The 23,722-nt window shown below is 39.3% G+C and overlaps 1 protein-coding gene across 11 annotated transcripts in view; it reads left to right on the forward strand.

Annotated features, from left to right (window-relative positions):
- Nucleotides 1-23,722, forward strand: part of KLHL32 (kelch like family member 32) — a 253,431-nt gene that overhangs the window by 167,911 nt on the left and 61,798 nt on the right. For all 11 annotated transcript variants that reach the window (XR_001888124.1, XR_001888125.1, XM_017886771.1 and 8 more), the window contains one exon: nucleotides 6,948-7,046. Coding sequence is in view for 7 of the 11 variants with exons in the window: in XM_017886771.1 (XP_017742260.1) it covers nucleotides 6,948-7,046 (99 nt within the window). In the remaining 4 variants the exon portion in view is untranslated. The remainder of the gene's footprint in view (nucleotides 1-6,947; nucleotides 7,047-23,722) is intronic.

Raw genomic sequence — 23,722 nt, forward strand, 5'->3', positions numbered from 1 at the left:
TGATCGAGTTGGTTACTGAAGCTTGTGCGTTTGTCACGTAGTTCTCATGTTATGGTTTTCATCTCTATCAGTTCTTTTAAGGACTTCTCTACATTGGTTATTCTAGTTAGCCGTTTGTCAAATCTTTTTTCAAGGTTTTTAGTTTCTTTGCGCTGGTTACGTAGTTCCTTTTTTAGCTCTGAGAAGTTTGATCGACTGAAGCCTTCTTCTCTCAACTCTTCAAAGTCATTCTCGGTCCAGCTTTGTTCTGTTGCTGGCGATGAGCTGCGTTCCTTCGGAGGGGGAGATGCGCTCTGATTTTTTGAATTTCCAGCTTTTCTGCACTGCTTTTTCCCCATCTTTGTGGTTTTATCTGCCTTTGGTCTTTGATGATGGTGACGTACTGATGGGATTTTGGTGTGGGTGTCCTTTATGTTTGTTAGTTTTCCTTCTAACAGTCAGGACTCTCAGCTGCAGGTCTGTTGGAGTTTGCTTGAGGTCCACTCTGGACCCTGTTTGCCTGGTTATCAGCAGCAGAGGCTGCAGAAGATAGAATATTGCTGAACAGTGAGTGTTGGTGTCTGATTCTTGCTCTGGAAGCTTCGTCTCAGGGGTGTACCCAGCCGTGTGAGGTGTGAGGTGTCGGTCTGCACCTAGTGGGGGATGTCACCCAGTTAGGCTACTCAGGGGTCAGGGACCTACTTGAGCAGGCAGTCTGTCCATTCTCAGATCTCAGCCTCCTTGCTGGGAGATCCACTGCTCTCTTCAAAGCTGTCACACAGGGGCATTTACCTCTGCAGAGGTTTCTGCTCCTTTTTGTTTAGCTATGCCCTGTCCCCAGAGGTGGAGTCCTGTTTTTTCTTTATAAAGAACTCTACTTTGATTTGGGACAATTGTGCGTCTAGCCATAAAAATTTAATTTCCCAGGCTCTTTTACAGCTATGTGTAGCCACCCAGCCAATGAGATGTAAGTGGAAGTCTCTGTAACAGTGTTTGTAGGAAATCTATTGTTTTTCTGATAAACAATGCCAGACTCAGCTGGCAAATGTTTTTGTTCTTTGCCCTCTCCTTTCTTTCTGCTTTGAATGTAGATGTAATGCCTGAAGGTATGGCAGCCAATTTAAGACCATGAAACCACAGCCTAAGATTTGCCAAGTAGGAAAATACAAGGAAGCTGGTTGCCACTCTAAGCTGCCTAATCCAAATGTTATTGGAAAAGTAACCCTCATATTTGTTTAAACTGTTTTGTTACATATAGGCACACACAATTGTAATGATACACAAGCATTTTCTTGATCCTTAAAACAGTTTTTGAGGTAGACGTCATTACTTTCACTGTACAAATAAGAACACTGAGGCACCTGGATTTGAGCTGTTCTCCCAAGTTAATTCTATCAGCAAATGTAGAAGCCAGGATTTGAAAGCAGACAGTGTGACCTAGAACACATAGGCTTAGTTCCCCAGACATCTGTGGAGACCCAGGATGAGGTACGGGTGGGGAGAGATCTTGCCAAGCTTTGTATAAGGAGTGGATTTAGAATTGGATCTTGAAATGAGTAGGATTTTGACATATGGAAATTAAAGAAATGAGGAGGACATTGAAGATGGAGAACAAAGTATTGCCTGAGTGCGGAGACTAGTAGATTACTGGCTTTAGCAAAGGAACCAGAAGGTCATAAAATTGGAGAAAAGTTTTTAACAGCAGGTTGGGGCTACATGGTGAGGGTTTCCAAATACAAGCCTCAAAAGTTTGAATTCTGTGATTTACAGAGAACTACTGAATTCTAGCCAGTATTGCTCAGATAGAACACTTCAACAGACATATTTATGAACATTTCCCAATATGATCACAACATTTAGAAATTGGAATTCATGTGTTCTATTATTCTTACTTGAACTATGTTTTCTTTCTTAAAATAAACTTCAGGTGTCAGATATAGATGTGCAGTGCATGATACAATTTAGAAAATTCTTTTCCTTTAAATGGGTGCCACCTTGTGGATACAAAGTCCTTAGTGCAGTGGTTTTGAAACTAAAAGAGATTAGTGGCAATTTCTCATAGCTAGATAGATCTTGTGTTTCATGTTCCATCTGTGAGAATTCTGTCATAAAGAACTTTATGCAAAACATTTTATGTGTATTGAATATATGATCATTTAAAAGCTATTTATGCTGTTATATCCAGTTCATCTGATGATTATAAGTTCAAGATTCTGATAATTTGCCATTCTGTAATACTGTACAGGAAAAAAAAATCTCCAAGAAACAAAATATAAAGGAGGGAGAAAATACATTCATTTATTCTCATAAATGATATTAGACTAATTTGCAGTTGTGCAAGCGCTTGTTTTGCTTGCAAAAGCATGTTGTTCATGTGCACACATCGTATGTGTGTTTACTAAAGACCTTAGCTGTCTGACTTTAACATGCTCAAATCCTTCAGTCTACTGTACACGTGAACCAAGAAGCAAGTAATTTAAAAATCTCCTTATGCAAGAAATGAAGAAGATAGCTTTGAAGATCTGAAAATACAAAATTTTCTGAAGATGCCAACTCACTTGTTCATAGGCAGTTTTGGAAAAAAAAAAGGTCACACTGAGACTTACCATGGCTGTTAAAGACAGTTACTACCAGCGACCAATCCAAGAGGCAAGGTAAAAGGGAGAGGGAAAATAAAGAGAAAAAGAAGACAGAATTGAGAGAATAGACACCTGATGATCCAGGAGGATGAGCTGAAGAAGGAGGGGCAGGGATGCCCTGGGGACTGTGGGGTGTCCCTGCTCCCACTGCTCAGTCCCAGCTCCACCCTCCCAGAGCCCCCATGTGAGGTGTGGGCACTGACTGAGGTAGCCCACATCATCATGCCCTGCACAGAATCTCACCGCAGGTCCCATTTCCCTCCTCTTTCACCAGATTCTGGCCCCATATTCTGCCTGGAGACCAGGAATCCCAGTCTTATTGCAGTTTAGAGGGCCTTCATTGGAGATCATGCAAATTCACCTGTCTGCTACCAACCCTGCTTGGATTGGTGAGCAGAGGACATGTTGGCACAGAGTATTCAAGCGTGCCTCCTACCAGCAGGGTGATTGGACCACCCCATGACTGAATTCTGACATAATTTCTCCTACCAGGTACCCATCCCCTTCTCCTGCATTTGTGGGTTTTACACTATTACTTTGCCACACCATTCTGTGTCACCCTAAATACAGCCACTGGTCAGTTCTTATGCCCGCCAAAATGAGTGTAGAGTGTAGAGTTTCAGCATTTGGAATGGGTATCAGCTGTGGCCTTCTTATTCATATGACCTTGACTGCTACAAGTTGCAGGAGGGATTCCTGGGTCAGTTCCTAATCACATCTCATTACTTGGTGAGGTGAGGCTAGAGATGACCTCCCTGCTAGCGCTGTCCAGCATCCCTCATTCGTGAACAGCCCCTTGTGTTCTGCCACCTGGTGGTCAGGCGGGGAAAGAATCCTCTATACAGATAGTCCTGTGAACAAGAAACATTCATACCCCCACCTAAGTTTGCTCCTGGTTGCATCAAAACCTGTTTGCAAATCTGGAGAAGCCCCAGCTCTACAGGGGGGCCCCCCCCAAACAAGTGGGCCTCGTTTGGGGGGGGGGGGGGGTAGAGGCAATGCCTAGCCTAGTTTGGCTTCTTTTAGGGTTTCCTTTTCCCCCAGTCCCCCTCCCCGCCCCACTCCCCTGCCACTGGATTCTGGACCACTTGGCTTTATGCATCTAGCATTTTCTTGATCTCTTTTTATTAATACATTTTGTCTTGTCCACTGTTTATGCTTCTAGCTGTGATATGCTCCTCCAGACTGATGAGTGACTGGATGTGTCAGGCTACTCACATTAGCTCCTATTCCCATCCTGTGTGCTTTCAGATCTTGGGGAACATCTCTTCCTTCCTGCAGGTGGTCCTTGAGTGACCCTTCTTCCTGTCCGTCCTGGTTTTGAGTGTCAGACTGCATGTTGATGGGTATGTTTCGGAAATACCTAAATATAATGCTTGGCAGAAGTTAAATGCAGCTGTCTTAGTTGTTCTCCATAAACCCGTGTGTTTGAGATCCCTTTTTTCTGCAGAGGCTGTTCTTTTGGCCAGTCCTTCGAGGCAGGTGACAGATAAATTCACCACACTGTAAATCATGAGGAGATTGGACCTTTGATTTTATGGCTGGCCAAACACAAATTTCCTGGAAAAATATATTTGAACAGTCAGTCACCAAAGAGCAACAAAGCTGAATTAAAAGTCTCTGGTACAGTGAGGTTTGCAAACACCGGTTCTGTTTCCATAAGTGAGAACAGCTGTCCTGGTAGGGTTTCTTTCTCCAACCCTTTAAGAGCACTTAGAGATTTTCTCTGCTAAAGCATATTTTAGAAAACTTATGTTATAATGAGTGGAAGGAAAAAACTACAAAACAAAAAAATTTTAAAAAGACAAAAACAATCGCCATATGGGTTTTTCATGTGCAGGCTTCTGGAAGTCCGCCTGCTGGACGTGTAACACATGCTGTGGAATATTCATCTTGTCTCTCTGTGATCTCTGTCTTTGTGTTTGCTATTAGTGAGCCTTGGAGGTTATCACAAATACCAGTTGTGTGAAGTGAGCACAACTGACAGAATTTAAAGGCTAAAACCAACCTTTCTAATCCATCTATTCCCCATTCTCCTCCTTAAGCCTTGCCTCTTCTGCAAGACTATATGACATCCTTGCTCCTCTGATGGGAGCTGCAGTAATTTCCTGAATGTCAGTCAAAGCCTCCTTCCTTGAGGAGTTAGAGAAATTCGGGTTTTTCTTTCTGACTAGATGGAAAAGGAGCTATAAAGACTTTTCAGAATAAGATGAGTGTTGGTATTTTACCACGTGCTTAACTTTTTCACTTCTTTACTTTGCTAGCTTAGAAATATAGAGTCCTTTTTTTCTTTCTTATAAAATTAGTTAAAATTGATTCTGAATTAAAAATATGTGTAGAGATCAGTTATTACATCAGATTAACTTCATGAATATTGAGCAACAGCTATGTGTGCTGGACATTGTTCTGAGTGCTGGGGATACAAAATAGACTAAGTCCCTGCTCTCCTGAAACTTATAGTGAGCAGAAGAAAATAAGCAAATAGGCAAAAAGATATGTAATGTGAGGTGGTAAGCACTATGGTGAAGAATAAAACAAAGTTAGGAGCTAGGGAATGATTGCTGTTCAGGGATGGGTTACTGTTCTACACAGGATGGTCAGGGAAGGCATCTCAGGTAAGACAATATCTGAAGGGTATGAGGGAGTGGCCCAGGCAGAACAAACAACTAGTTGTAAACACCAAGGTGCTCAGCATATTCAAGAACTTTTTAGGTTATAGTGAAGACTTTTTGGATTTTATTTTCATTGAAATGGAAAGTCTTCAGAAAGTTCTGAATAAAAGAGTGACATGATTTCATTTGTGTTTTAAAGAACCAGTTTGGTTGATATTACTAAAACAGTGTGAGTGGACAAAGGAGAAAGAGGAGAAAGCAGGGCAACTAGCTAGGAGGTGATTACAGTTAAGTTTAGGAAGAGGAGTTTACTGGACTAAAGCAGTGATGATGGAGTCATGAGCAGTGATCAGATTCTGAAACTATTTTGAAGATAGAACCAACAGGTCTGACTGATGAATTGGATGTAAGGCCTAAGGAAAAGAAGAGTCAAGAATGACCCCGAGGTTTTCAAACCTGCCATCCAGTAGAAAAAGAACCTATAGTGATGCAGGAACAAGGGGACAATTGCAGGCAGAAGGGGTTGGGATCAAGCACACAAGTGGACTGTTGGGGAGAGCAAAAGGTACTGATACAGATTTGGTAGATGGGTTGGTAGATTTGGTGGTAAGAGGTTTTCAAGGATCATGAAGTGAAAATGCAGTGGCAGAGGAGGAGTTGAAGGCTTGAGAAAGGAGTGTGGTGAAGTAGTAGAGGGGAGGGGTGAATTGACTAGTGCCTCCCTGTGCATCACAGTCACTCAGGACACTTGTTAAAACACTAGTTGCCTCACCCTGAAACGTACTGATTCAGTACATCTGGGAGGCACCCAAGAGTTTGCAGTTTAATAAGTTCCTAGGTGATGCCAATGCTCCTGGTCCAGAGACCAGACTCCGGGAGCCACTGGGCTGGGGAAATGGGTTAGAATGGAGGGCTGGGGCATCACTAAAGGCTTCCTTGCACCTGGCAGTGATTCATGTGAATTTTGTCAACATGGTCGTGTGCCTTTTTTCCAGCCCTGAGCAGCTGCTCAACAGCTGGCAGCAGTAGGTAGATAATTGGACTTAACAAAATGAAGAATTGGTATCACCAGGATACTTAGGAGGCATTACCTCTATGTGATGTCTTTGTATTCTGAAAATACTAATTGAACATCCTTTATTTTAAATAGAAGGGATAAGAGAATCTGAGACTGAGAAAGAGGAAAATGGAAGTTTGCGGATAAAGCTTACTGTTGTAGGACTTAGAAGTAAAATGGAGTAATATCCACCTCTGGTCTCATATGGCAAGGGGAAACATATGCCCCTTTCCCTAACATACCTGTTTCTGTGGTCAAGTTACTAAAGAGCAAAATTCTGAAATATACTTTGAAAAACTAAAACTCAGTTCTTTTGTATTTTATAAGATTACATCATTGACTGAATTTTAAGAGGGTTATGTTGTTCTTTGAAAATGTTTATACCCTCCTACAAAAAAATAAGTGGTTAACTGCAGAGCTTCACACACAGAAATGATATCAGCACATGCGGTAAAGAGAAAATCGGCTGGTAGAGTAAGGGCCACAGCTCATTAATGAGAACAGGAAGAGAAGAACTGACTTCCATAAAAAGAAACAGTGTTAATTGAAATAGAATATGTAAAGCAGAAATTTAAATATACTATGGTATAGCTACATATTAAGCAGCATTATATTTTTAAGTGTAACCGATAGTTTTCTTTTTATTAAAAAACAAAACAGATTTTGCTGGAGCCAGGTGTGATCCAGGATGTGCTAGCAGCGGGCAGTCACCTACAGCTGTTGGAGCTTCTCAATTTATGCTCCCACTATCTCATCCAGGTATGTGAGCTTGCATCCTGCTCATACACCCTTTGTATTCCTTTCCCCGCAGTCATAAGCTGGCCCCCACCAACTGGAGCTGAATGACAGGTAAAGTGGGGGTGGGGTGTGGGCTGTGGTAGCAGAGTTTCTCCAGGACATAAGCTGAGAAGCTCCTAGGAGGGCAGCTGCTGCTCTTGCGTCCAATCACGGAAGCAGGAGTTTTCCTCCACTGTCCTGCCCACCTTAGGTCTCCACGACCCCTGAGCAGCCGATTAACTCAGTGACCACGCACAGGGTTCCCTGCAGGGGCCCGGGGAGGTGACGCTGAAAGGAGTCCTAGTCTGAAGCAATATTGTCTGGTTATGGAAATAATCACAAATGTAAGAAAAGTCTAATAGTCATTGAATATTTCAGGGACAGTATCTAGTAAATCACAAAGTCCTATGTAATTAATTACCATGTGAACTTCCCAGGCAGTAAATGCTAGAGAAGGGAAGAGTGATGTTCGTATTCCTGCCCTGATTTGCTGGTCAGGAAAGGCCCCATGAGAACGAGGGAGCGAAAACTCCCCAACACCAAGCACTGACTGTGTGTTCACAGTTGTTTCCCATTCAGTCCTCACAATAGCTTTGCCCATTTTTATAGATTTAAAAAATCGGAGATTTAAATGTATCCAACTTGCCTGAGGCAATATGGCTGGTAGGACTTTCTGATTCCAAGACCATTTCTTGGTTGGATGAAAACTCCTTGTTAGATAGGAGTCTATGGGGCATCGTAGGCAAACGGTATGGCTATGAGTCTCTTGGACTTTATAGAGTGTAACTAACTAATTTCCAATTTTAGGATCCTCCCATTTCCCCCACTGGTGTTACCTTCACTTGCATTTATTATAGCATTAAAAAAATAATTTGAAGAAATAATAAATTCATCACACAATTTAATGCCACTATCTTTGTGCATATGACATGATATGAGTGAGCAGAAAAGTTTTGTTTTCCTGCCCAATTACTTTATTTTCCTTTTAAATCATTTTCTCTAATTTTAAATATATACTTCTATCATTGACTTCCATTACCTCTTAAGTAGTTTACAAAGCTCTCTCGTCTAGCATCTTATTTAATCTTCCCAGCAACCCTGGAAAATAGGAACCAGCACTTCCCAGGAGGAAGGTCAGCCATGTTCACCTGAGGAAAATTCAAATACAGTATATGGAATTCTTATGATTATTTCAGCACATTTAATCTAACAGTAAATGGTTAATGATTTTTTTTTTTTTTTACCTTATTTTCCTTTCTTTTCCTCTCAGTATTGTTAAGTGGTATGGGAAAGCTATTTGTAATCCCTTTCTGCCTGTAGCAAATGGGAATCATGTAGAAAGGTTATAAGACTTCAAAAGTGTGTGTTTGACTTGTGAAATTGAAATTACTTTTATTTGACATTTCTACATCAAATATTGCAACTTGGGCTTTACGCATCATCACCTGATTCACTTTCCCCATGGCAGACAGTAATCAGTGATGCATGTTGACACAGTTTGGTTATAGCATTAGTTATCATGGTGCACATTATAAACGCTGTGTATATGCAGGGGTGTGTGGGTATACCTAAGTCTATAATTTTCTGTAAGTGAGAATTCCAGATGAACATTAAAGGTTCATGGGTGTTTCCCCCTTTCCCATCAGATAGGTGATTTGTTGAGATACTACGTGACTTGTATACTTTGGAATTTAACTTCTGCATTTCATTATTGCGCTGAGGTAAAAGTATAGCATGCCTACATGCTTGTGGACAGTTATTATTCAGGCTTCTTGAATAGTGGTTGAAATTTTCACTGTCTTTTCACAAATGTTTTCATTTTGTCATGTAACTTTACTTCTACTTTTTACCTGTGATTATTGCAAGATGTCAAACTTGTAGAAGGAAACTTTGACTACATGAGTACCAAAATCATGTCGATGTAGAAACCTTCCTTATTTCAGCCTTTTAAAAATATATACCCTGCTTCTCTCTTAGGATTATAAAAATCACAGACTGGGTCAATTCAATCTACTTTTATATTTTGATATAGTCTCATAGCTATATCTGTTTGCTATTTTTTGGTAATATTGTTCAACTGATTTTTAATTTAATGTGGGACTATTTCATTGAGTATATAAAAATAATGTTTTCTTAATGTGAAAAATTCCCAGTGCTTAAAATGTACCCAGGAATTGTGCTCCTTCAGTCAATGCTGATATATTCTCCATCTTTGCGTGATACTTTGTCAACTAGGAGTTTTTGAAACCACTCTCTTCACTCAGATGTCTGGTGTTGTTTTGTTGTTCTCAAACTGCCATTCTTTCTTTGATTTCTCTGCCAGAGGAGTGAAGGGCAGACCAGCTCAAAGACCATTGCCCTCCAGTGCTCATTTCAAAGCATCTCCAAGGGGAACCGGTGGAAGCTCCCTGAGCCTCACCATCTTCCTGCAGTTCCTCTGAACATGTAAATGGTGCTGCTGCCGCCCTCCTGAAAAGGAAAGGAATACCTGGCACTGTGTGGGCTCCTTTCTCTTGAATTTCCTCTGGCAGGCTGCTGAGAGAAGGAACCCCAAATTGCAGGGGCAGTGCTCCTCTGTGTCAGTGGGGACAGCTATTGAATTAGCTGTCTAATTAGCCTTCTCAGAGGTTCTCAAACCATGTGTGTGGGAAAAAGGAAAGCTGGGCAATGAACTTGATGCTAATTGATGGGGAGGTGGAGTGTCTTGCCTTTCTTTAGGCTCCCACTAATCTAGTCTATAGGTTATAGTAGCCTCCTGAGCAGTCTGCTTGTTTCTAGCCTCAATCTGTGGTAACCCATGGTCCCCAGAGCATCACTATCTTTTCCCAAGAAAGGGAACCACATATATTGAGGGCCTATCCATGCTGAGTGTTTTGCAGGGACTCCCATTTCCACTGTTAAGTCACCCCTTAACACTGGTGGGTTGTTTTCTTTTTACAGATGGAGAAACTTAAATTCAGAACTAGGATGTTGATCTGGCTTGAAAACTTTCATTAGCTACCCTGATCATCATTCAAGTACATTATTTCTCCCACAAAAGTCTTTAGCCTCATCTTCAAGGCCCGGCCTGTTCCTCCCTGGCCTCATCTCCAGCCATAGTGCCTTTCCTAGCCTGTTTTGTTCTGGGCCCTAAGGCAGAGTTTTCATGTTGGGACTTGCCATTAGGGGAGAAGATTCATTGCTAGAGATCCTCAGTGGCAGGCAGAGTCTCTCAGTCCCCTTTAGATTGTACCAAGGGGTAGGAGTGGGGAAAACTTCATACAGACACACACACACACACACACACACACACACACACACACACCATTGCCTCTGCTGATGCACAATGCCATAAGATCAGGAATATCGGCAACTGAATTTTGTGTTACATCCCCTGCAAGTGATGCATCAGAAGCTTTGATGAAGATGTCTCTTTTTTGTCATTAACTTTCCAAAAAAAAAAAGTATATACATTTTGTATCACCTTTCTCAAGTATATTCTATTGTCTTATTAACAATTATTCTTTATGTTCACCAAGTATCATTGTCTTTTTAATAATATGCAATTTAAATGTATTGATAAACAGAACCATCATGTAGACTTTTCAAATAAAACCACCAAAGTACTGAATACGCAACTCCCTTTTTGATAGGAATATAGGTCTAATATCTATTGCTAGACAGCAGGTGGCAGTGTGAATCCACCAGAATTCAGTAGTTAATTTAAAGCAAAAATCAGAAAAAAAAGAAAAGAAAAATTATTTATTTTGCTACATATTAGTCTTCTGACCTAATCAGTAAAAAAGTCATTATTCACACCACACTGGGCAATATGCATTGTAATTTTTAACAAATAATAGGAAACTGTTAATGTGTTCACAGGAAATACAGTTTTGTCTTGGGCTGCTGTGGTCATTTATCAGCACACTTTGTGAAATCACTCATTTGTTCTAATTTGAATGTAAATGACTCTAAGGTTTTACAAATAAGGTGACAGACTCACATAAATGTAATTGCAGGGTTCATCTCCCTCTTTTTATATATCACTCATTAGGTTATGAATTAAATACATCGTATTAAACCAGGGGCATGTCCAATGATGATATTGTAATGGCAAATTACTCTATGCTATTAGAGGTGTATTTTTTATTCATGGACATTAATTTGTCATTAAGCGGCATTAGTTTAGCACTTTTATGTGAAAGACGTGACCTGCAAGAGGAGGCGTGCTGCTGGGATGTGAGAGGCTGGGATGCAAAGGCTATAGGTAGAGCATTTTATCATTGTAAGGGAAACAGAGGGGGGGCTCTGTTGTATTTGTTTTGTTTTCTGTTTTTACAGCATGAAAGATCATTTCCCCAAATTGAAGGCGTTGTTCTGTTTACAGTGTGTACATGTGGATCATCTAGTAAAGCAAAGCCCAAATTCTTACTATTCTTTAGTCAGAAGCCAAGGAGGAACATAAGAGGAACAGGAGGGAGAAAGGGTCCTGCCCTAAATCTCCTTCTCTGTGACTGATGTTTACTCAGCATCCCTTGTCTTCATTAAATTTTACACTAAGTGGGCTATGGTGAGAAGTAGTTCTTTTCTCTCTTCAGTTAAGGTACAAAGGTTTAAAAAATGCTATTCTCTCACGGAGGAGTTAAGGAGAATTTTGGGTGATTTTCTTCCTTTTTTTTTTGTACCAAATGGCGATTTCAATAAGAAACTATTTTTCCACTTTCATTCTGAGAAGCACTAGATTCTTGAAATACCTACACCAGGGCTGAAGGTATCGGAGTGCTGTTTATGCATCATTCTGCACATGGTTTAATGTGGTTTGGAAACTGTCTCACCACCTCCAGTTACACTGTGGGGCTTTCGAGCAGAGGGATCACACCTTATACTGATTTTATGCCTTATCCCCTCCTTGCCTTCACACTGTGGAAGTTCATTATGTACTGAGGGATTGAAAGGTGCCTCCATTCAGTAATTTTTCTCTGCGTTTTAAATATCAAAATTCATGTTATAGTAGGAAAAATATACTACCAGTCTTTCATTAGTTTTGCCCACTGAATACATTTTTTTGTTAAAAATCTTTCTTTGGGGATTAAATTTGACACTGAGGAGCTTACATATTTTACAGTATTATAATAGATTATCATTTTTAACTAAGTAATACAATGGCTTATAGGAGGTTATCTCTTCTAAACAATGTATTATTATAATTTTAATTATTAAATTAAGAGTATCACCTAAATGCATAATATATAATGGGTGTTCTGAAGACAATAACTTCTCCTCAGGATTGAAGAGAAGTTATAACTCATGTTCATTTTTCTGTAACACTGAACCATTTTTTCCCACATTAGAGAAGACAAATGATTGTACCAACATATATATTTAATATACTCATAATCAAGTGCACTGAGTGCTGTTCCATAGTTCACTAGAGCTGAGACTTTTGTGTTTGGAGAAAGTTAAAGTACAGAGTTTGGAAAGCATATTACAAGTGGTTTAATCTTTTGGATTATTTTAATCAGCAAAATGATCAAAAGGGTGGAAATGTATCAGACCTATTAAATCATAGCCAACTAGTAATTATTTGTTCTAATCAAGAGTATTTGCTGTCTGGCATGGGTAATGCAGAATATCATATTTGCCAAATAACATTCCTATTTGGCTCTGAAATGCATCATAAGATCTGCAGTAGCCATTTTAGGGTCCCCATTAATTTTTTTCATATGCTATTATGTTGGCTTTTATTCCCTAAGCCCACACTAAAGGATGTCAGGAAGCGACAGCCCAGAGGCACACTGGCAGGCCAGGCAAGTCATTTCAGCATTTTAATCTGTTATGTGGATAATGTAGGATTGACTGTATCTTCTTTGTGAGGTTTTTAAAGAGGAGAAAGATTCTCCTGAATATCTCTTACAAGAATTCACTAATAATATTAGTCATTTCAAACCTAAGTTAACTGTTGTCAGCTGGATGATTTTAAAATCACTTTCAGTATGCATTTTCTTTTAAAATAAAGTGTTTCCAGTATTTTATTCATGCTAGAGTTCAGAATCAATAATCAAAACAAACAAACCTCAATTTCACTGAATTCCATTATTAATACTTGGAAATTGGTGGGGGTTGTGTAAAAGAAGATCTGTGTTTCATTTGAGATATTTATTCTCCCAACCACCCATCTGTAAATATTTCTAGTCATGGGGAAATGTCTCTCCTCTTCCCTGAAGCTAAACTACCTTTCTGCTCCTTATTCCATCAGTTACTCCCTGTGTTTCCTGTGGTTTTGATTTCTCCTACTTTACTGGCACTTTTCTTTCAGTTTATAAATAGGATCAATAAGACGGGAGACACTCTTCTTCATCTCTCATTACCGCAGCTGCTCCTTGACCTCACTCCCCAACCGTACCCAGTGTCGGCATTCCTTACCTCCTGTTCATTCTTCAGGCCCATTGAACTCAGTCTTCTGCCTTCATTACTCCTTAAAAGTTCTTCCAACAAAGGTCACCAAAGCCTCCTTGTTGTCTGATGCAGCAGGCCTTTGTGGTATCCTAAAGTGACTCCTCTACAGCATTTAGACATTGGGAGCTGCATTCTTTCCTGCGCCTCTCTTTCTCGGGGCTCTCTTCTATTCTCCTCCTACTCACTTTCAGTACCTTTACAAGTGTTCTTCCATTAGCTCCTTGACTGTCCCTCAAAGCATGGGAGCTCTGCTTGGGCACCCTTCCCTTCTGCTCACTATCAGTGTCTTTCATGTATCTGTGGAGGGTTACTGACTCCAGCCCTCTCTACTGAGTTCCAGCCCTGTATGTTCAGCCAGCATTTCACTTGGTATCCCACATGCCGCCCAAATTCACCTTTGCCCAGTCTCACACACCTGCTCCTCCTCCTCCTCCCTGTCTTTGTTAAGGGACCATCATCTTTTTAGTCACTCAAGCCTTGGCATAATCTTACACTCTACCCAGTCCTCATGAATTCCACTAAATAGTGTTGGTTTAGCCGTTTAAGTCATTCTCAAATATGCTACCTTCTCTTTCTCCTCATTGTCATTGACATCATTCGGGTCGGGACTATTTTTCCTCGACTGCCCTGCAATAACTCAACTGGGCTCCCTGCCTGTAGTCTAATGCTAATCAATACTGTACAATCTAAGTTATTTGTCTGGTCCACAAAATAATTTCTTTCCCTAAAATCCAAGCTAGCTTTCCATCTTTTAATTGCAGAACCATGGCCTTTCTCTTTCTTGTCCCTATAATGTACCCTATTCTGACTGTACCCCATGGACAGCTTGTCTTAGCTCCAAGCCAGCTGCCTAGTCTACACTTTCGCTTGGGTATTTCTCAGGCACGTGACCTTTCTGAGTGTGAACCCAAACCAGAAAACCAGGAGTCATCCTAGAATCACCCATCTCCTTGAGCCCCACATACACTGACACAGAGACCTTTCAGCCCCACCGACTTAACTTGTTAAATCTCTCTCATTGTCTCTCTTTCCACTACTACTGTCTTAATTCAGATCCACATTACTTATTTTCTGGACTAAAGAAACTTCTTGCTAACTGATGAACCTGCTTTCCCTCTTGCCCCATTCCAGTACCTCCTCCAAAATTCTGTTTGATAGATTTTGAAACGTTTTTTTAATCCATGAAAAATTGTGTTTGATTGATTTTTTAAAAAAATCACAAGCTGATCATGTCACATTCTTGCTTAAAATTATTCATTATGATGAATGTGGTTCACATAGTCTTCAGGATCAGGTTCACTCCTTTTAATTTGGGACACAGGGCCTGTCTTTATTATGAAACATGCTATCTCTTTAGCTTTTTTTTTTAAACAATTTACTACCCATGTGCAATGCCTGTTCCATAGTCATTATGAACTTTGTGCATTTTCCTGTACCTAAACCTCTTCATACAAAGCCTCCTTTTCTGTGGATTATTTTTCCTTCACTTTGTTACCTTCTGAATTCCTATTTAACTTTCAAGTACTTGACTCACATTGTCTCCTCTTCCAGAGTTGCTTGATCAATCCACCCAGTTGGAATTATATTTTCCTGTTCTTCTTTAATTATGGGCAATCTTCTGGGAGACGGATCACACCATATTGTTTGTGTTAATTTACTTATCTGTCTCCCCAAGACATAGGTTTATGTCCCAAAGTTGTGTGACATCGGACAAGTTACTTAACCTCTTTGTCCCCCAACTCCTCATCTGTGAAACACAGATATGATATCCTATATACAGTCTACCTTTTAGGGATGTTGAAGGATTCAATGAGACTATGCATGCAAAGTATCTCACAAACACACTGTCCTACATCGGTGAGTGCTCTATAAACCAGAGCCAATATAATATGGTGCTTCACTTGTGAATTCCTCTATTAATTCCACAGTTATCCTCCTACCCAACCCCTCACCCCTGTCTTCCCTCATTTCTGGAAATGTCAGCAACTTTGCTGCCTACTTCACATTGACAACCTATTGGACAAATCTGTTTCTGAAATTTTGGGGAATAATCACCATTCTGTAAAAGATGTTCTTCCTCTTAGCCACTTCTCTTTGATTTTGCTGAAATGCATACATTGTTTTTCAGAAGTCACAGATAATTAAATGAGCCATCACTTTCTCTCTGCCTCTGAAATTTGAAAACATCATACTGAAATTGTACTTTAATAAATAATAAAATAATGCTTTCACAAAAGCAACACAATACATGGTATTGACACTTCGTAGACAGAAAATTTTGTTTTATTGTTCCCCCTGCCCTTTCTATAATTAAAACATCTTTCTCCATCCTGGCATACAGAATCCAAGAAACAATTGGAAAAGTCTTTCATCTCTAGTTCTAGTGCATGGTAGGTACTTAGAAACACATATTGTCTGATTGAATTCCTTTGCATGTACTATAAGAGCTCCCGGTGATAGAAACTTTGATTATAAAGTTGCATGATATCCTATGCTTCCTGACTAGGAGACATAAAAGCTGTGTATTTATGTAAAATTTTTTTAAAAATCTAAATTATTCCTTACTGGGAGAATGCTATCCATGTGTCTCACTTTCCTCCATCTGTCTTTCTTTCCTCTGGCTTTAAGGGGTGGAGACTTCTCCTCCACCCCTTTCTCACTGTCTATCCACCAGTATCTTTTAGAACAGGCTACCAACCTTTATCCTCCTGCACATCAAGGGGCACGTGCTACAAGCCCTAGGAAGTGGCTGCTTATCTGTGTCATGGGCTTGGCTCCAGATACCCTGGCCTCAGTCCCACACATTCAGTATAATGTTTGCCTACTTCAGAGGCACAGTTGAAGGGCTTGGGTCACACAATTTGTTTGCTGCAAGAGTATATTTATGCAAGACAGAGTCATTCCTGTCTTCACTGAAATGCATACTCCAGAGTAACGATTCCTAAACTTGATTATGCAAGGAATCATCTGTATAGATGGCTAAAACAGACTGCTTGGGCCCCACTCCAGAGTTCCTGATTCAGGAGGTCTGGGAGGGGCCTGAGAACCTGTATTCTAACAAGTTTTGAGGGATGCTGATGTCTGAACCAGGGAGCACAGTTTGAGAACTCCCACTCTAGATTCTCTTGCCACATTGCTTTTTATCAAGTACCTGACTGTTAAATCACCGATATTCAGATTTTGAAAGTGTATTTGTCACATTTAGATAAATTTGAATTGCTCCTAGTAACATAAAGATATTGATGCTATGTATGCTTCATAGAATCCAAAAGATAAAAGTGAAAATAATGCAAATGATTTTGAAACAAACAAACAAAAAACCTTCCAGGTCTCACTCTCATTCATAATAATGATTAAGACAGTCTGTAGGTAAGTGAGGGATTTAAAAAAAAAAAACTACTTTATTAAGTTATGATTGACATACTGAGGGATGATTTCAAGTCTGCAGTACTGGGCTAATTTTCAGCAGTCTGACTTTGTGTACTAGAGCAAGTAGGGAAACATATCATAATGACTTCTATACTATTATTTTAAACATTTTTGAACTGATTTTGCCTATCCTGGTTCAAAAAGTATAGTTATTGAAATTTTAGGTTTAAAACCCTAGTTGCTCAGATAAACTATTTTCAATCAAAAGAAAAATATATATATTAACTTCCCGTATATATTCTGTATTCATTGGCAATCTCCTTATGTTCTGAGTCAGGTTTAGTGAACTTTGAAACAGCATTTTGCAGCACATAGTGACTGTGGCCAGAATTATTAGTTATTGTTGATGGCTATGTTTCACTTCCTCCCTACTAGATTTCCAGCTTACTAGAGAATTTCCCAAGGAACAATATAAAATTATTCATGCGCCTTGGGTATTATGCAAACAATTGATTATGAAAATGTACTAGTAATCTAATTGTAGAATTCCTCTGTTATACAGCACAAATATATTTAAATAGGTCTTGCAAGACTCCAAAAATTAGAGCTTGCTGGAGTTTTCCTTGTACTTTTGAATTGCTGCTAATACTTTGTTTTCATTTAATCAAACTGTATCATATACATATTCATATCAATATATGAATAGATCGTTACATACAGTTGTCCATACATATTTACATATTTATATACAAAATATACCTATATCTCTCTATATGTTTATACATATAAAAATATCTGCGTTTGATTGTTTTATCATATTACAAGTTATCTGGCCTGCATTATCAGTGAATTGCTCATTTTTTCTTCTATAACAATTAGACAGACTTTATCCTATCAACTCTATGACAGTGTTGAGAAAATTCATAGAGCCCTTCACACGCACAATAAACATGATAACTTTTTTCCTATATAACTGATCCCAAGGCTATTAAAAGGTTTGGATTTTGTCTATTTATTGGTTTGTTTCAACCTGTTCCAAAGGCCAGACCTTCACCGCACATCTACACCAGCCCCCTTTATGTTGCTTTCTCTACTCCTGGAGTACCAGCCTTTCCTGCAGCACCAGGTTAGGTAGTCACATAATACCTTGATTTATAACTAGGTTGTAATCAAAATAGGAAACAGGTGGAATCACAACTGGGTATGGTGCCTTGGATATTAATGGCTTGGCTCAGCAGTGGAATTTCTAAAGCTGTGTATACTTTTTTGTCTTAATTATGCATTCATTAAAAGCTTTTATACCCAACAGAATAAAGTAAATATTTTTTGATCTCCATAGTGTGCTCCCAGACTGTAGATTTGCACAGCAGGTTCTTGATAATCTGAATAAATTGTATTTCCCCAAGGAGTTTATCTTTCAAATAAGGTCATAAAGAAATGCAGCTCCCCCATCCGTAGATTTCTCCATGTGCCTTTTCTGCTATGAGTAATATAGAGTTGGGGAACCAGAGTATATTGTAGTAATACATACTTGCTTATGGTCCAGTATAATGTCTCTATCTGTTTTCCCTACTTATCTCTGGCAAAGTATTTTTTAAGTACAAAAGAAGTGAATAATTTTATGTGGCAGCCATGGTTTTGCTGACACTCAGAAAACAATGTCCATATTAGACATTCAGTGTTTTCTTCCCTTTACCCGCTCAGTGAGTATGGACTATGCAAAGCTGTAGTTTGAGTACTGTAAACAGCATTTGTAAAAAGGAATAATGATAACTACTGTATGTTGAGCATCTACTATGTAGAAGGTACTTCACCTGCACTTTTGAGAATCCTTATCACAGATCTGGAATGCAGTATCACTTTTCCCACTTTTTAGATGAGAAAATTAGACTTGAAAAGATTAACCACTGACTGAAGCCATCCAGGTAGGTCAGCTCCAAATCATGTGTTTTTCCTACAATTCTAAACTAAAGACACCACCAGGGCCTTGTTCCCACAGCTTATCACCCAGTGGAGGAGACAGGGAAACTATGAAATTAGGAACCTAAGTAAATATGCACAATTAGGTGTACTTATAATATTTCTAAATCATGAAGAGTAAGATGGCAACACACTTCATGGTGCATACATGTGCTAAAAGTAGCACACGGTTCTGAAAAGTTCAGGCAATAGCTTTTTCCCATCTTTTTAGGTTGCCATATTTATCTCCAGTGCAGCTAACATTTCTAGGCACATACCTTTATTTAAATATTAAATATATGCATTAATATTTAATAAATTATTTACATTGTAAAATATTTAAATATTTTTAGGGGAGCAGGAAAATCTATGTGTTTACCATGAACTAAGAAATAAAAGCAATACGAGTTGAAATTTTAAAGATGTAGTATTTTTTCTTGCCTACCCACTGTATATCAATCAAAACTTGCTAGGTAGCCACTTTCTGAAGACAGAGAGGAAGATCTAAAGAACTAAAGATACTATCTGCACCTTTATGCACGGCTGGGGAGAGAAGAGTCAAACAAATGATACAAATAGCAAGTGTAATTAAAAGTCAGAGGAGGGAAAGTCCTCCAAGTTGAAGTGGCCTGCCTTTCCCTGGAGATGGAATCTGATCTGGGTTGTTCCATAGAGGGGAAGGGCATTTATATTACAGAACTTCCCCTTTCTCACAAGCTTTTTAAAGTCTACTGAAGCAAACGATGTCTTCAAATCCTTCACAAATAATAATCATTTGTGACAAAAGAGTCTCAAAGTTCTGCTTATAGTCTAAAGGAAAATTAATGAGAATTCATTTGATTATATCTGATTTTTTTTTTTTTTTGGCGGTTTGCACATTTATCTTTTCTGATCATCACTAAAACCAAGAGAAGTAGGCTTCTTTTCAACATTCTGGGGAAAGGTGGAAAATCTAACATATAGAAAACAAGGAGACCCAAGCAAGATTCACTGTGGAAGTCAGGCCTCATGTATCTGGTACCACAAGTGGGCATTCCATTATATTGCCCAGTTGTATGAAAAACCCGACACCTAGTTAGCATCACAAGGGAATTTCTGAAGCTCAGATCAAGTACTTAACACTTTTCTCAGTTAACTGTGGGAGAGCTGTTTATTTTTCCCAACTGTTAAGTTATATCTATAACCAAGCTATTATTTCCTCTTTCCATGTAAAGTCATAGATGTGCCTCACAACTGTTTGCTTTTTTTCATTCTTGATCCAACAAATACTTCTCTGTTGCAATCTATGAGAAAGACATTATGATTGGCATTGTGCAGAATACAAAAAGCATGTGATGCAAAACCTACTTTTTACTAGTTTACTAGGTACATTTTTGATAGTTTGAAGATAAGCTACATGCATGAATAGCTTAGTGACAAGCTTATTGTGTATGTGATAGGAGACTTGAAGTGGGAGGCATTAGAATTCATTCAGTGATAAAGAGTCTTATACATACCGTATCCTACTTGCTACTTGGTCCTTAAAAGCAGCTGATAAAATTTTTAAATTTCACTTTGACTTAACATTGTTAAAATCAAACCATACTGATTTTATGTAGAGTGGTTTCTCAGGCTATTTGGAATAGATTTGGGAGTGGTTGTAAAAAGAGAATTTCTTGACTTACATAGCCAAGGATGGCCTTTCATTTAGAGGAATTTTTAAATTGTGATATAAAATCAACATTGTATGTAAGAACTTCATGTATGCTACTACATCATGGGCATAGAAACCACTATGTCTCCTGCCTATCTTTATCTGTAGTAAAGTATCAACATGGGATAATTTAGGTGACATTTTGAAGGAGACTTGTCTGAGTGAAGTGTATCAATAACTGGAAATGAAAGATTATAATTACATTGATAAAACAAAGCATTGTTAAAATAGCCACATCTGTTGAGTGTTATTACCCAGAAAAATCTGTAATCCTGTTCAATTTGGACATCTTAGAGGGGGAAACCTTGGGAAATCAAAATGACATTACTCTTGTTTTAACCTTGAGAGGAGTTTATTATTATCTTTAATCCAAGTCGTAGTTTTCTATACTGACAGTACATGATGCTTATTTTTCTTTCACAAGTCAGTGGCATTCTCAGAACTAGATGAGACAACAAGAGAAATAGGTGTTTTTAAGGCTTTGTTTTGAAGGGTGCCTCATCTAGTTCTAAGAATGTCAGAACACCTATTTTTAAGATGACTGCATCCACTGTAGACTATCTCCATTATCTCCCCCACAAACAGATATCATATAATTATGTAGAATGTGTATAATTTCTGTGCCAGAGGCCTGGTTAAACTGCAGTGTGGATGGGCAAGGGGTTATTGACGAGCCAGGGAGCCACGGCGGTAGCCAAAACTAAGACTACGTTTCAGAAATTCAGATGATTGAGTCTCAGCTTGTATCATCATTGGCACACAAGACACAGCTCTTGAGCATGAGATCCCTAAGCTAGGCTGTGGGTTGTGTGTGGTAAATACGCCGACTCTAGGTATAAGGCTACATGTTTTTCTCTCATTCAAGAAGATATAGTAGAATACAAGTGAGTCTGGGTGGCATTAGTTCAGAGATAGGCTTAAATCTACTCTAAATTATAAACAAAGTACTTCTTGTATGAACTTCGGTCATTTATTAGTAGTACCTGCCTGATTGAGATATTGAGAGACACCACAAAGGTGATGGCCACTCTGCTGTAGATAAGACCCACCAGGGGACATCAGTGAGGCCAAGACTAGTTGTTCTCTTGCTGCCTTCACTGGTTTGGGAAGGGTGGGCTGCAAGGCCACAGGGTCAACACTGTCCTCAGACTGCCCTCCCTCCTCCCACTCATGTCCTAACTGCTTGATAATTGCCTTGCAAATGTAATTACATTTGAATATAAACCAAAATAAAACAATATTTGCCTTTCCCATATTTTTACCCCTACCATATTTGGTAGTTAATCTCGGGAATAACCATTGAAGGAATCAATTAGGGGAAAAGGCCACACAGAAAGACTGAATTTGGGGAATATATAATGTTTAAAAATTATTGAACTTGAAAAACTGGTGTTTATTCCATAGCTAGTGTGGTACTGGGGACACATTTTATGGCTCTTCTTCTGTTATTTAACTTGTCATTCACACTATGAGAAACAAATAGAAGGAAAAGAGAAGCCAAATAGCCCTAAACCAAAGGAAAATAAATACTATTTAAAATATTCCCCAAAGAACAACAATATATGCACCATAATTCTGAATAGAAACTAAATTTCAAGTGAGAAGCAGTGTGACAGAAATGAAACCTTTTAGAAAAAAAAGAAAAGATTTTCTTTGACTCAAGAGAGTTTCTTGTTGCTGAGCTGTAATTTCCATTCAAAACCACTGCCGCTACCTGGGTACTCGCGTTTTTAAGTCACAGAATGTAGGAGAACTGAAACAATCTCGTAATTAGGAAAAAGTATCATTTGAAAAGATATTAAAATCTTTTGATCTAAGTAGCCAATTGATAGAGGAAATAATTCTCTGTTGGACTGAAGAAGAAATTTGGGGTGGATTGATTTTTTTGTCACAGAAGAATGATTATATTGTACTTGTTCAGTAACACTTTCAACTCTAGTCATTATTACCAATTTTCCCACACAGAAAACAGAATGATCACTGGCTTTGCCTTTATGTGTATGTGTCAGAAGTCCAGAAAGAGAAAGGGACAATCAGGGAGGCCTGTGAGGTATGAAAAATGGCCTGATTTGGACAAGGTTCAGAATTGGATAGACATATTGGAAAGACATGGGCTATTCTGTTTTTGCCTAATTATAAGTAAACAGAAAAAGCTCATGGGCATTCTTTCATTAAACACACATGTATTAAGCATCTGCTCCCTACTGGATACCAGGGACACACAAGGTGTGAAACACAATCTTTGCTTCCAAGAAGCTTAGATTTGGTAGAGAGAGATAGATCTGCAGTCAAAGGGTGCTTGCAGTGACAAGTGATGTGCTAGACATGTTTGCACAGGGCAGAGTAGAAGCACACAGGAGGATGTGGTCAATTTGACCTGATCCAGGGAAGTTGAAAAGATGATCTGGTTTCTTCATTCAGCAAGTGCAGCTTGAATGTACCTGGCGTTGTTCTAGGCTCTGGGGATACAGTGGTGAACAAACCAGCAGCTCCTTCCTCCCACAGAGCTTACTGGGGGATCAGGGGAGGAGACAAACACATTATAAACAAGTAGGCAAATAAATGCTGGAGGTAATTATAGGTGGTGACAAACTCTAAAACAAATAAGATGGAGAAATGTGACTGAGGGTGACGTGGAGAGGAAGGGAGATGTGCTATATAGGGTATTCAGATGAAACAAGGGTAACACAAATCCTCCCCCATGGGAATTTTGCTTAGGCTGTTTCTTTGACTTGGAGCATCTCCCTGAAATCCCACCATCATCCTGCTTTAAAATGTAGGTTTTGTTATTATTGAGTTATGGTGAGGCCAACAGATCAGGAGACAACTCCCATTGAAAACATGGTTTGTTTCTGCTCCAATAAGAGGGCACAGACCACACCTCCAGGACCACATAGGGAAGCCCCAGGGTTGGTGAGGAGGTAGAAGGAGTGAGGGGGGAAAAGTGGATCAGAGCCTTTATAGTGGTATCTGCAGGAAGCAAGTGGGCAAGGCAGGGTTAGCAGGCTTATGATTGGCTAGTTTGAAAGTTTCCGTGGGTTCTAGAGAGTAGGGGCTGGCTTTGGTTGTCTGGTACTTGGCCCTGGGATGATGGGGACAGAGGACTATTGCCTTCTGGAGTGTAGAAGCCACCTAGAGGAGGTGGTTTAGAGTAATGGTTCTGGATTGGTTACTTTGCATATGAAAGCCGTTTGCTCTCTCA

The sequence above is a fragment of the Rhinopithecus bieti genome, unplaced genomic scaffold, assembly GCF_001698545.2.
Source record: "Rhinopithecus bieti isolate Rb0 unplaced genomic scaffold, ASM169854v2 scaffold_14937, whole genome shotgun sequence".
NCBI lineage: Eukaryota > Metazoa > Chordata > Mammalia > Primates > Cercopithecidae > Rhinopithecus > Rhinopithecus bieti.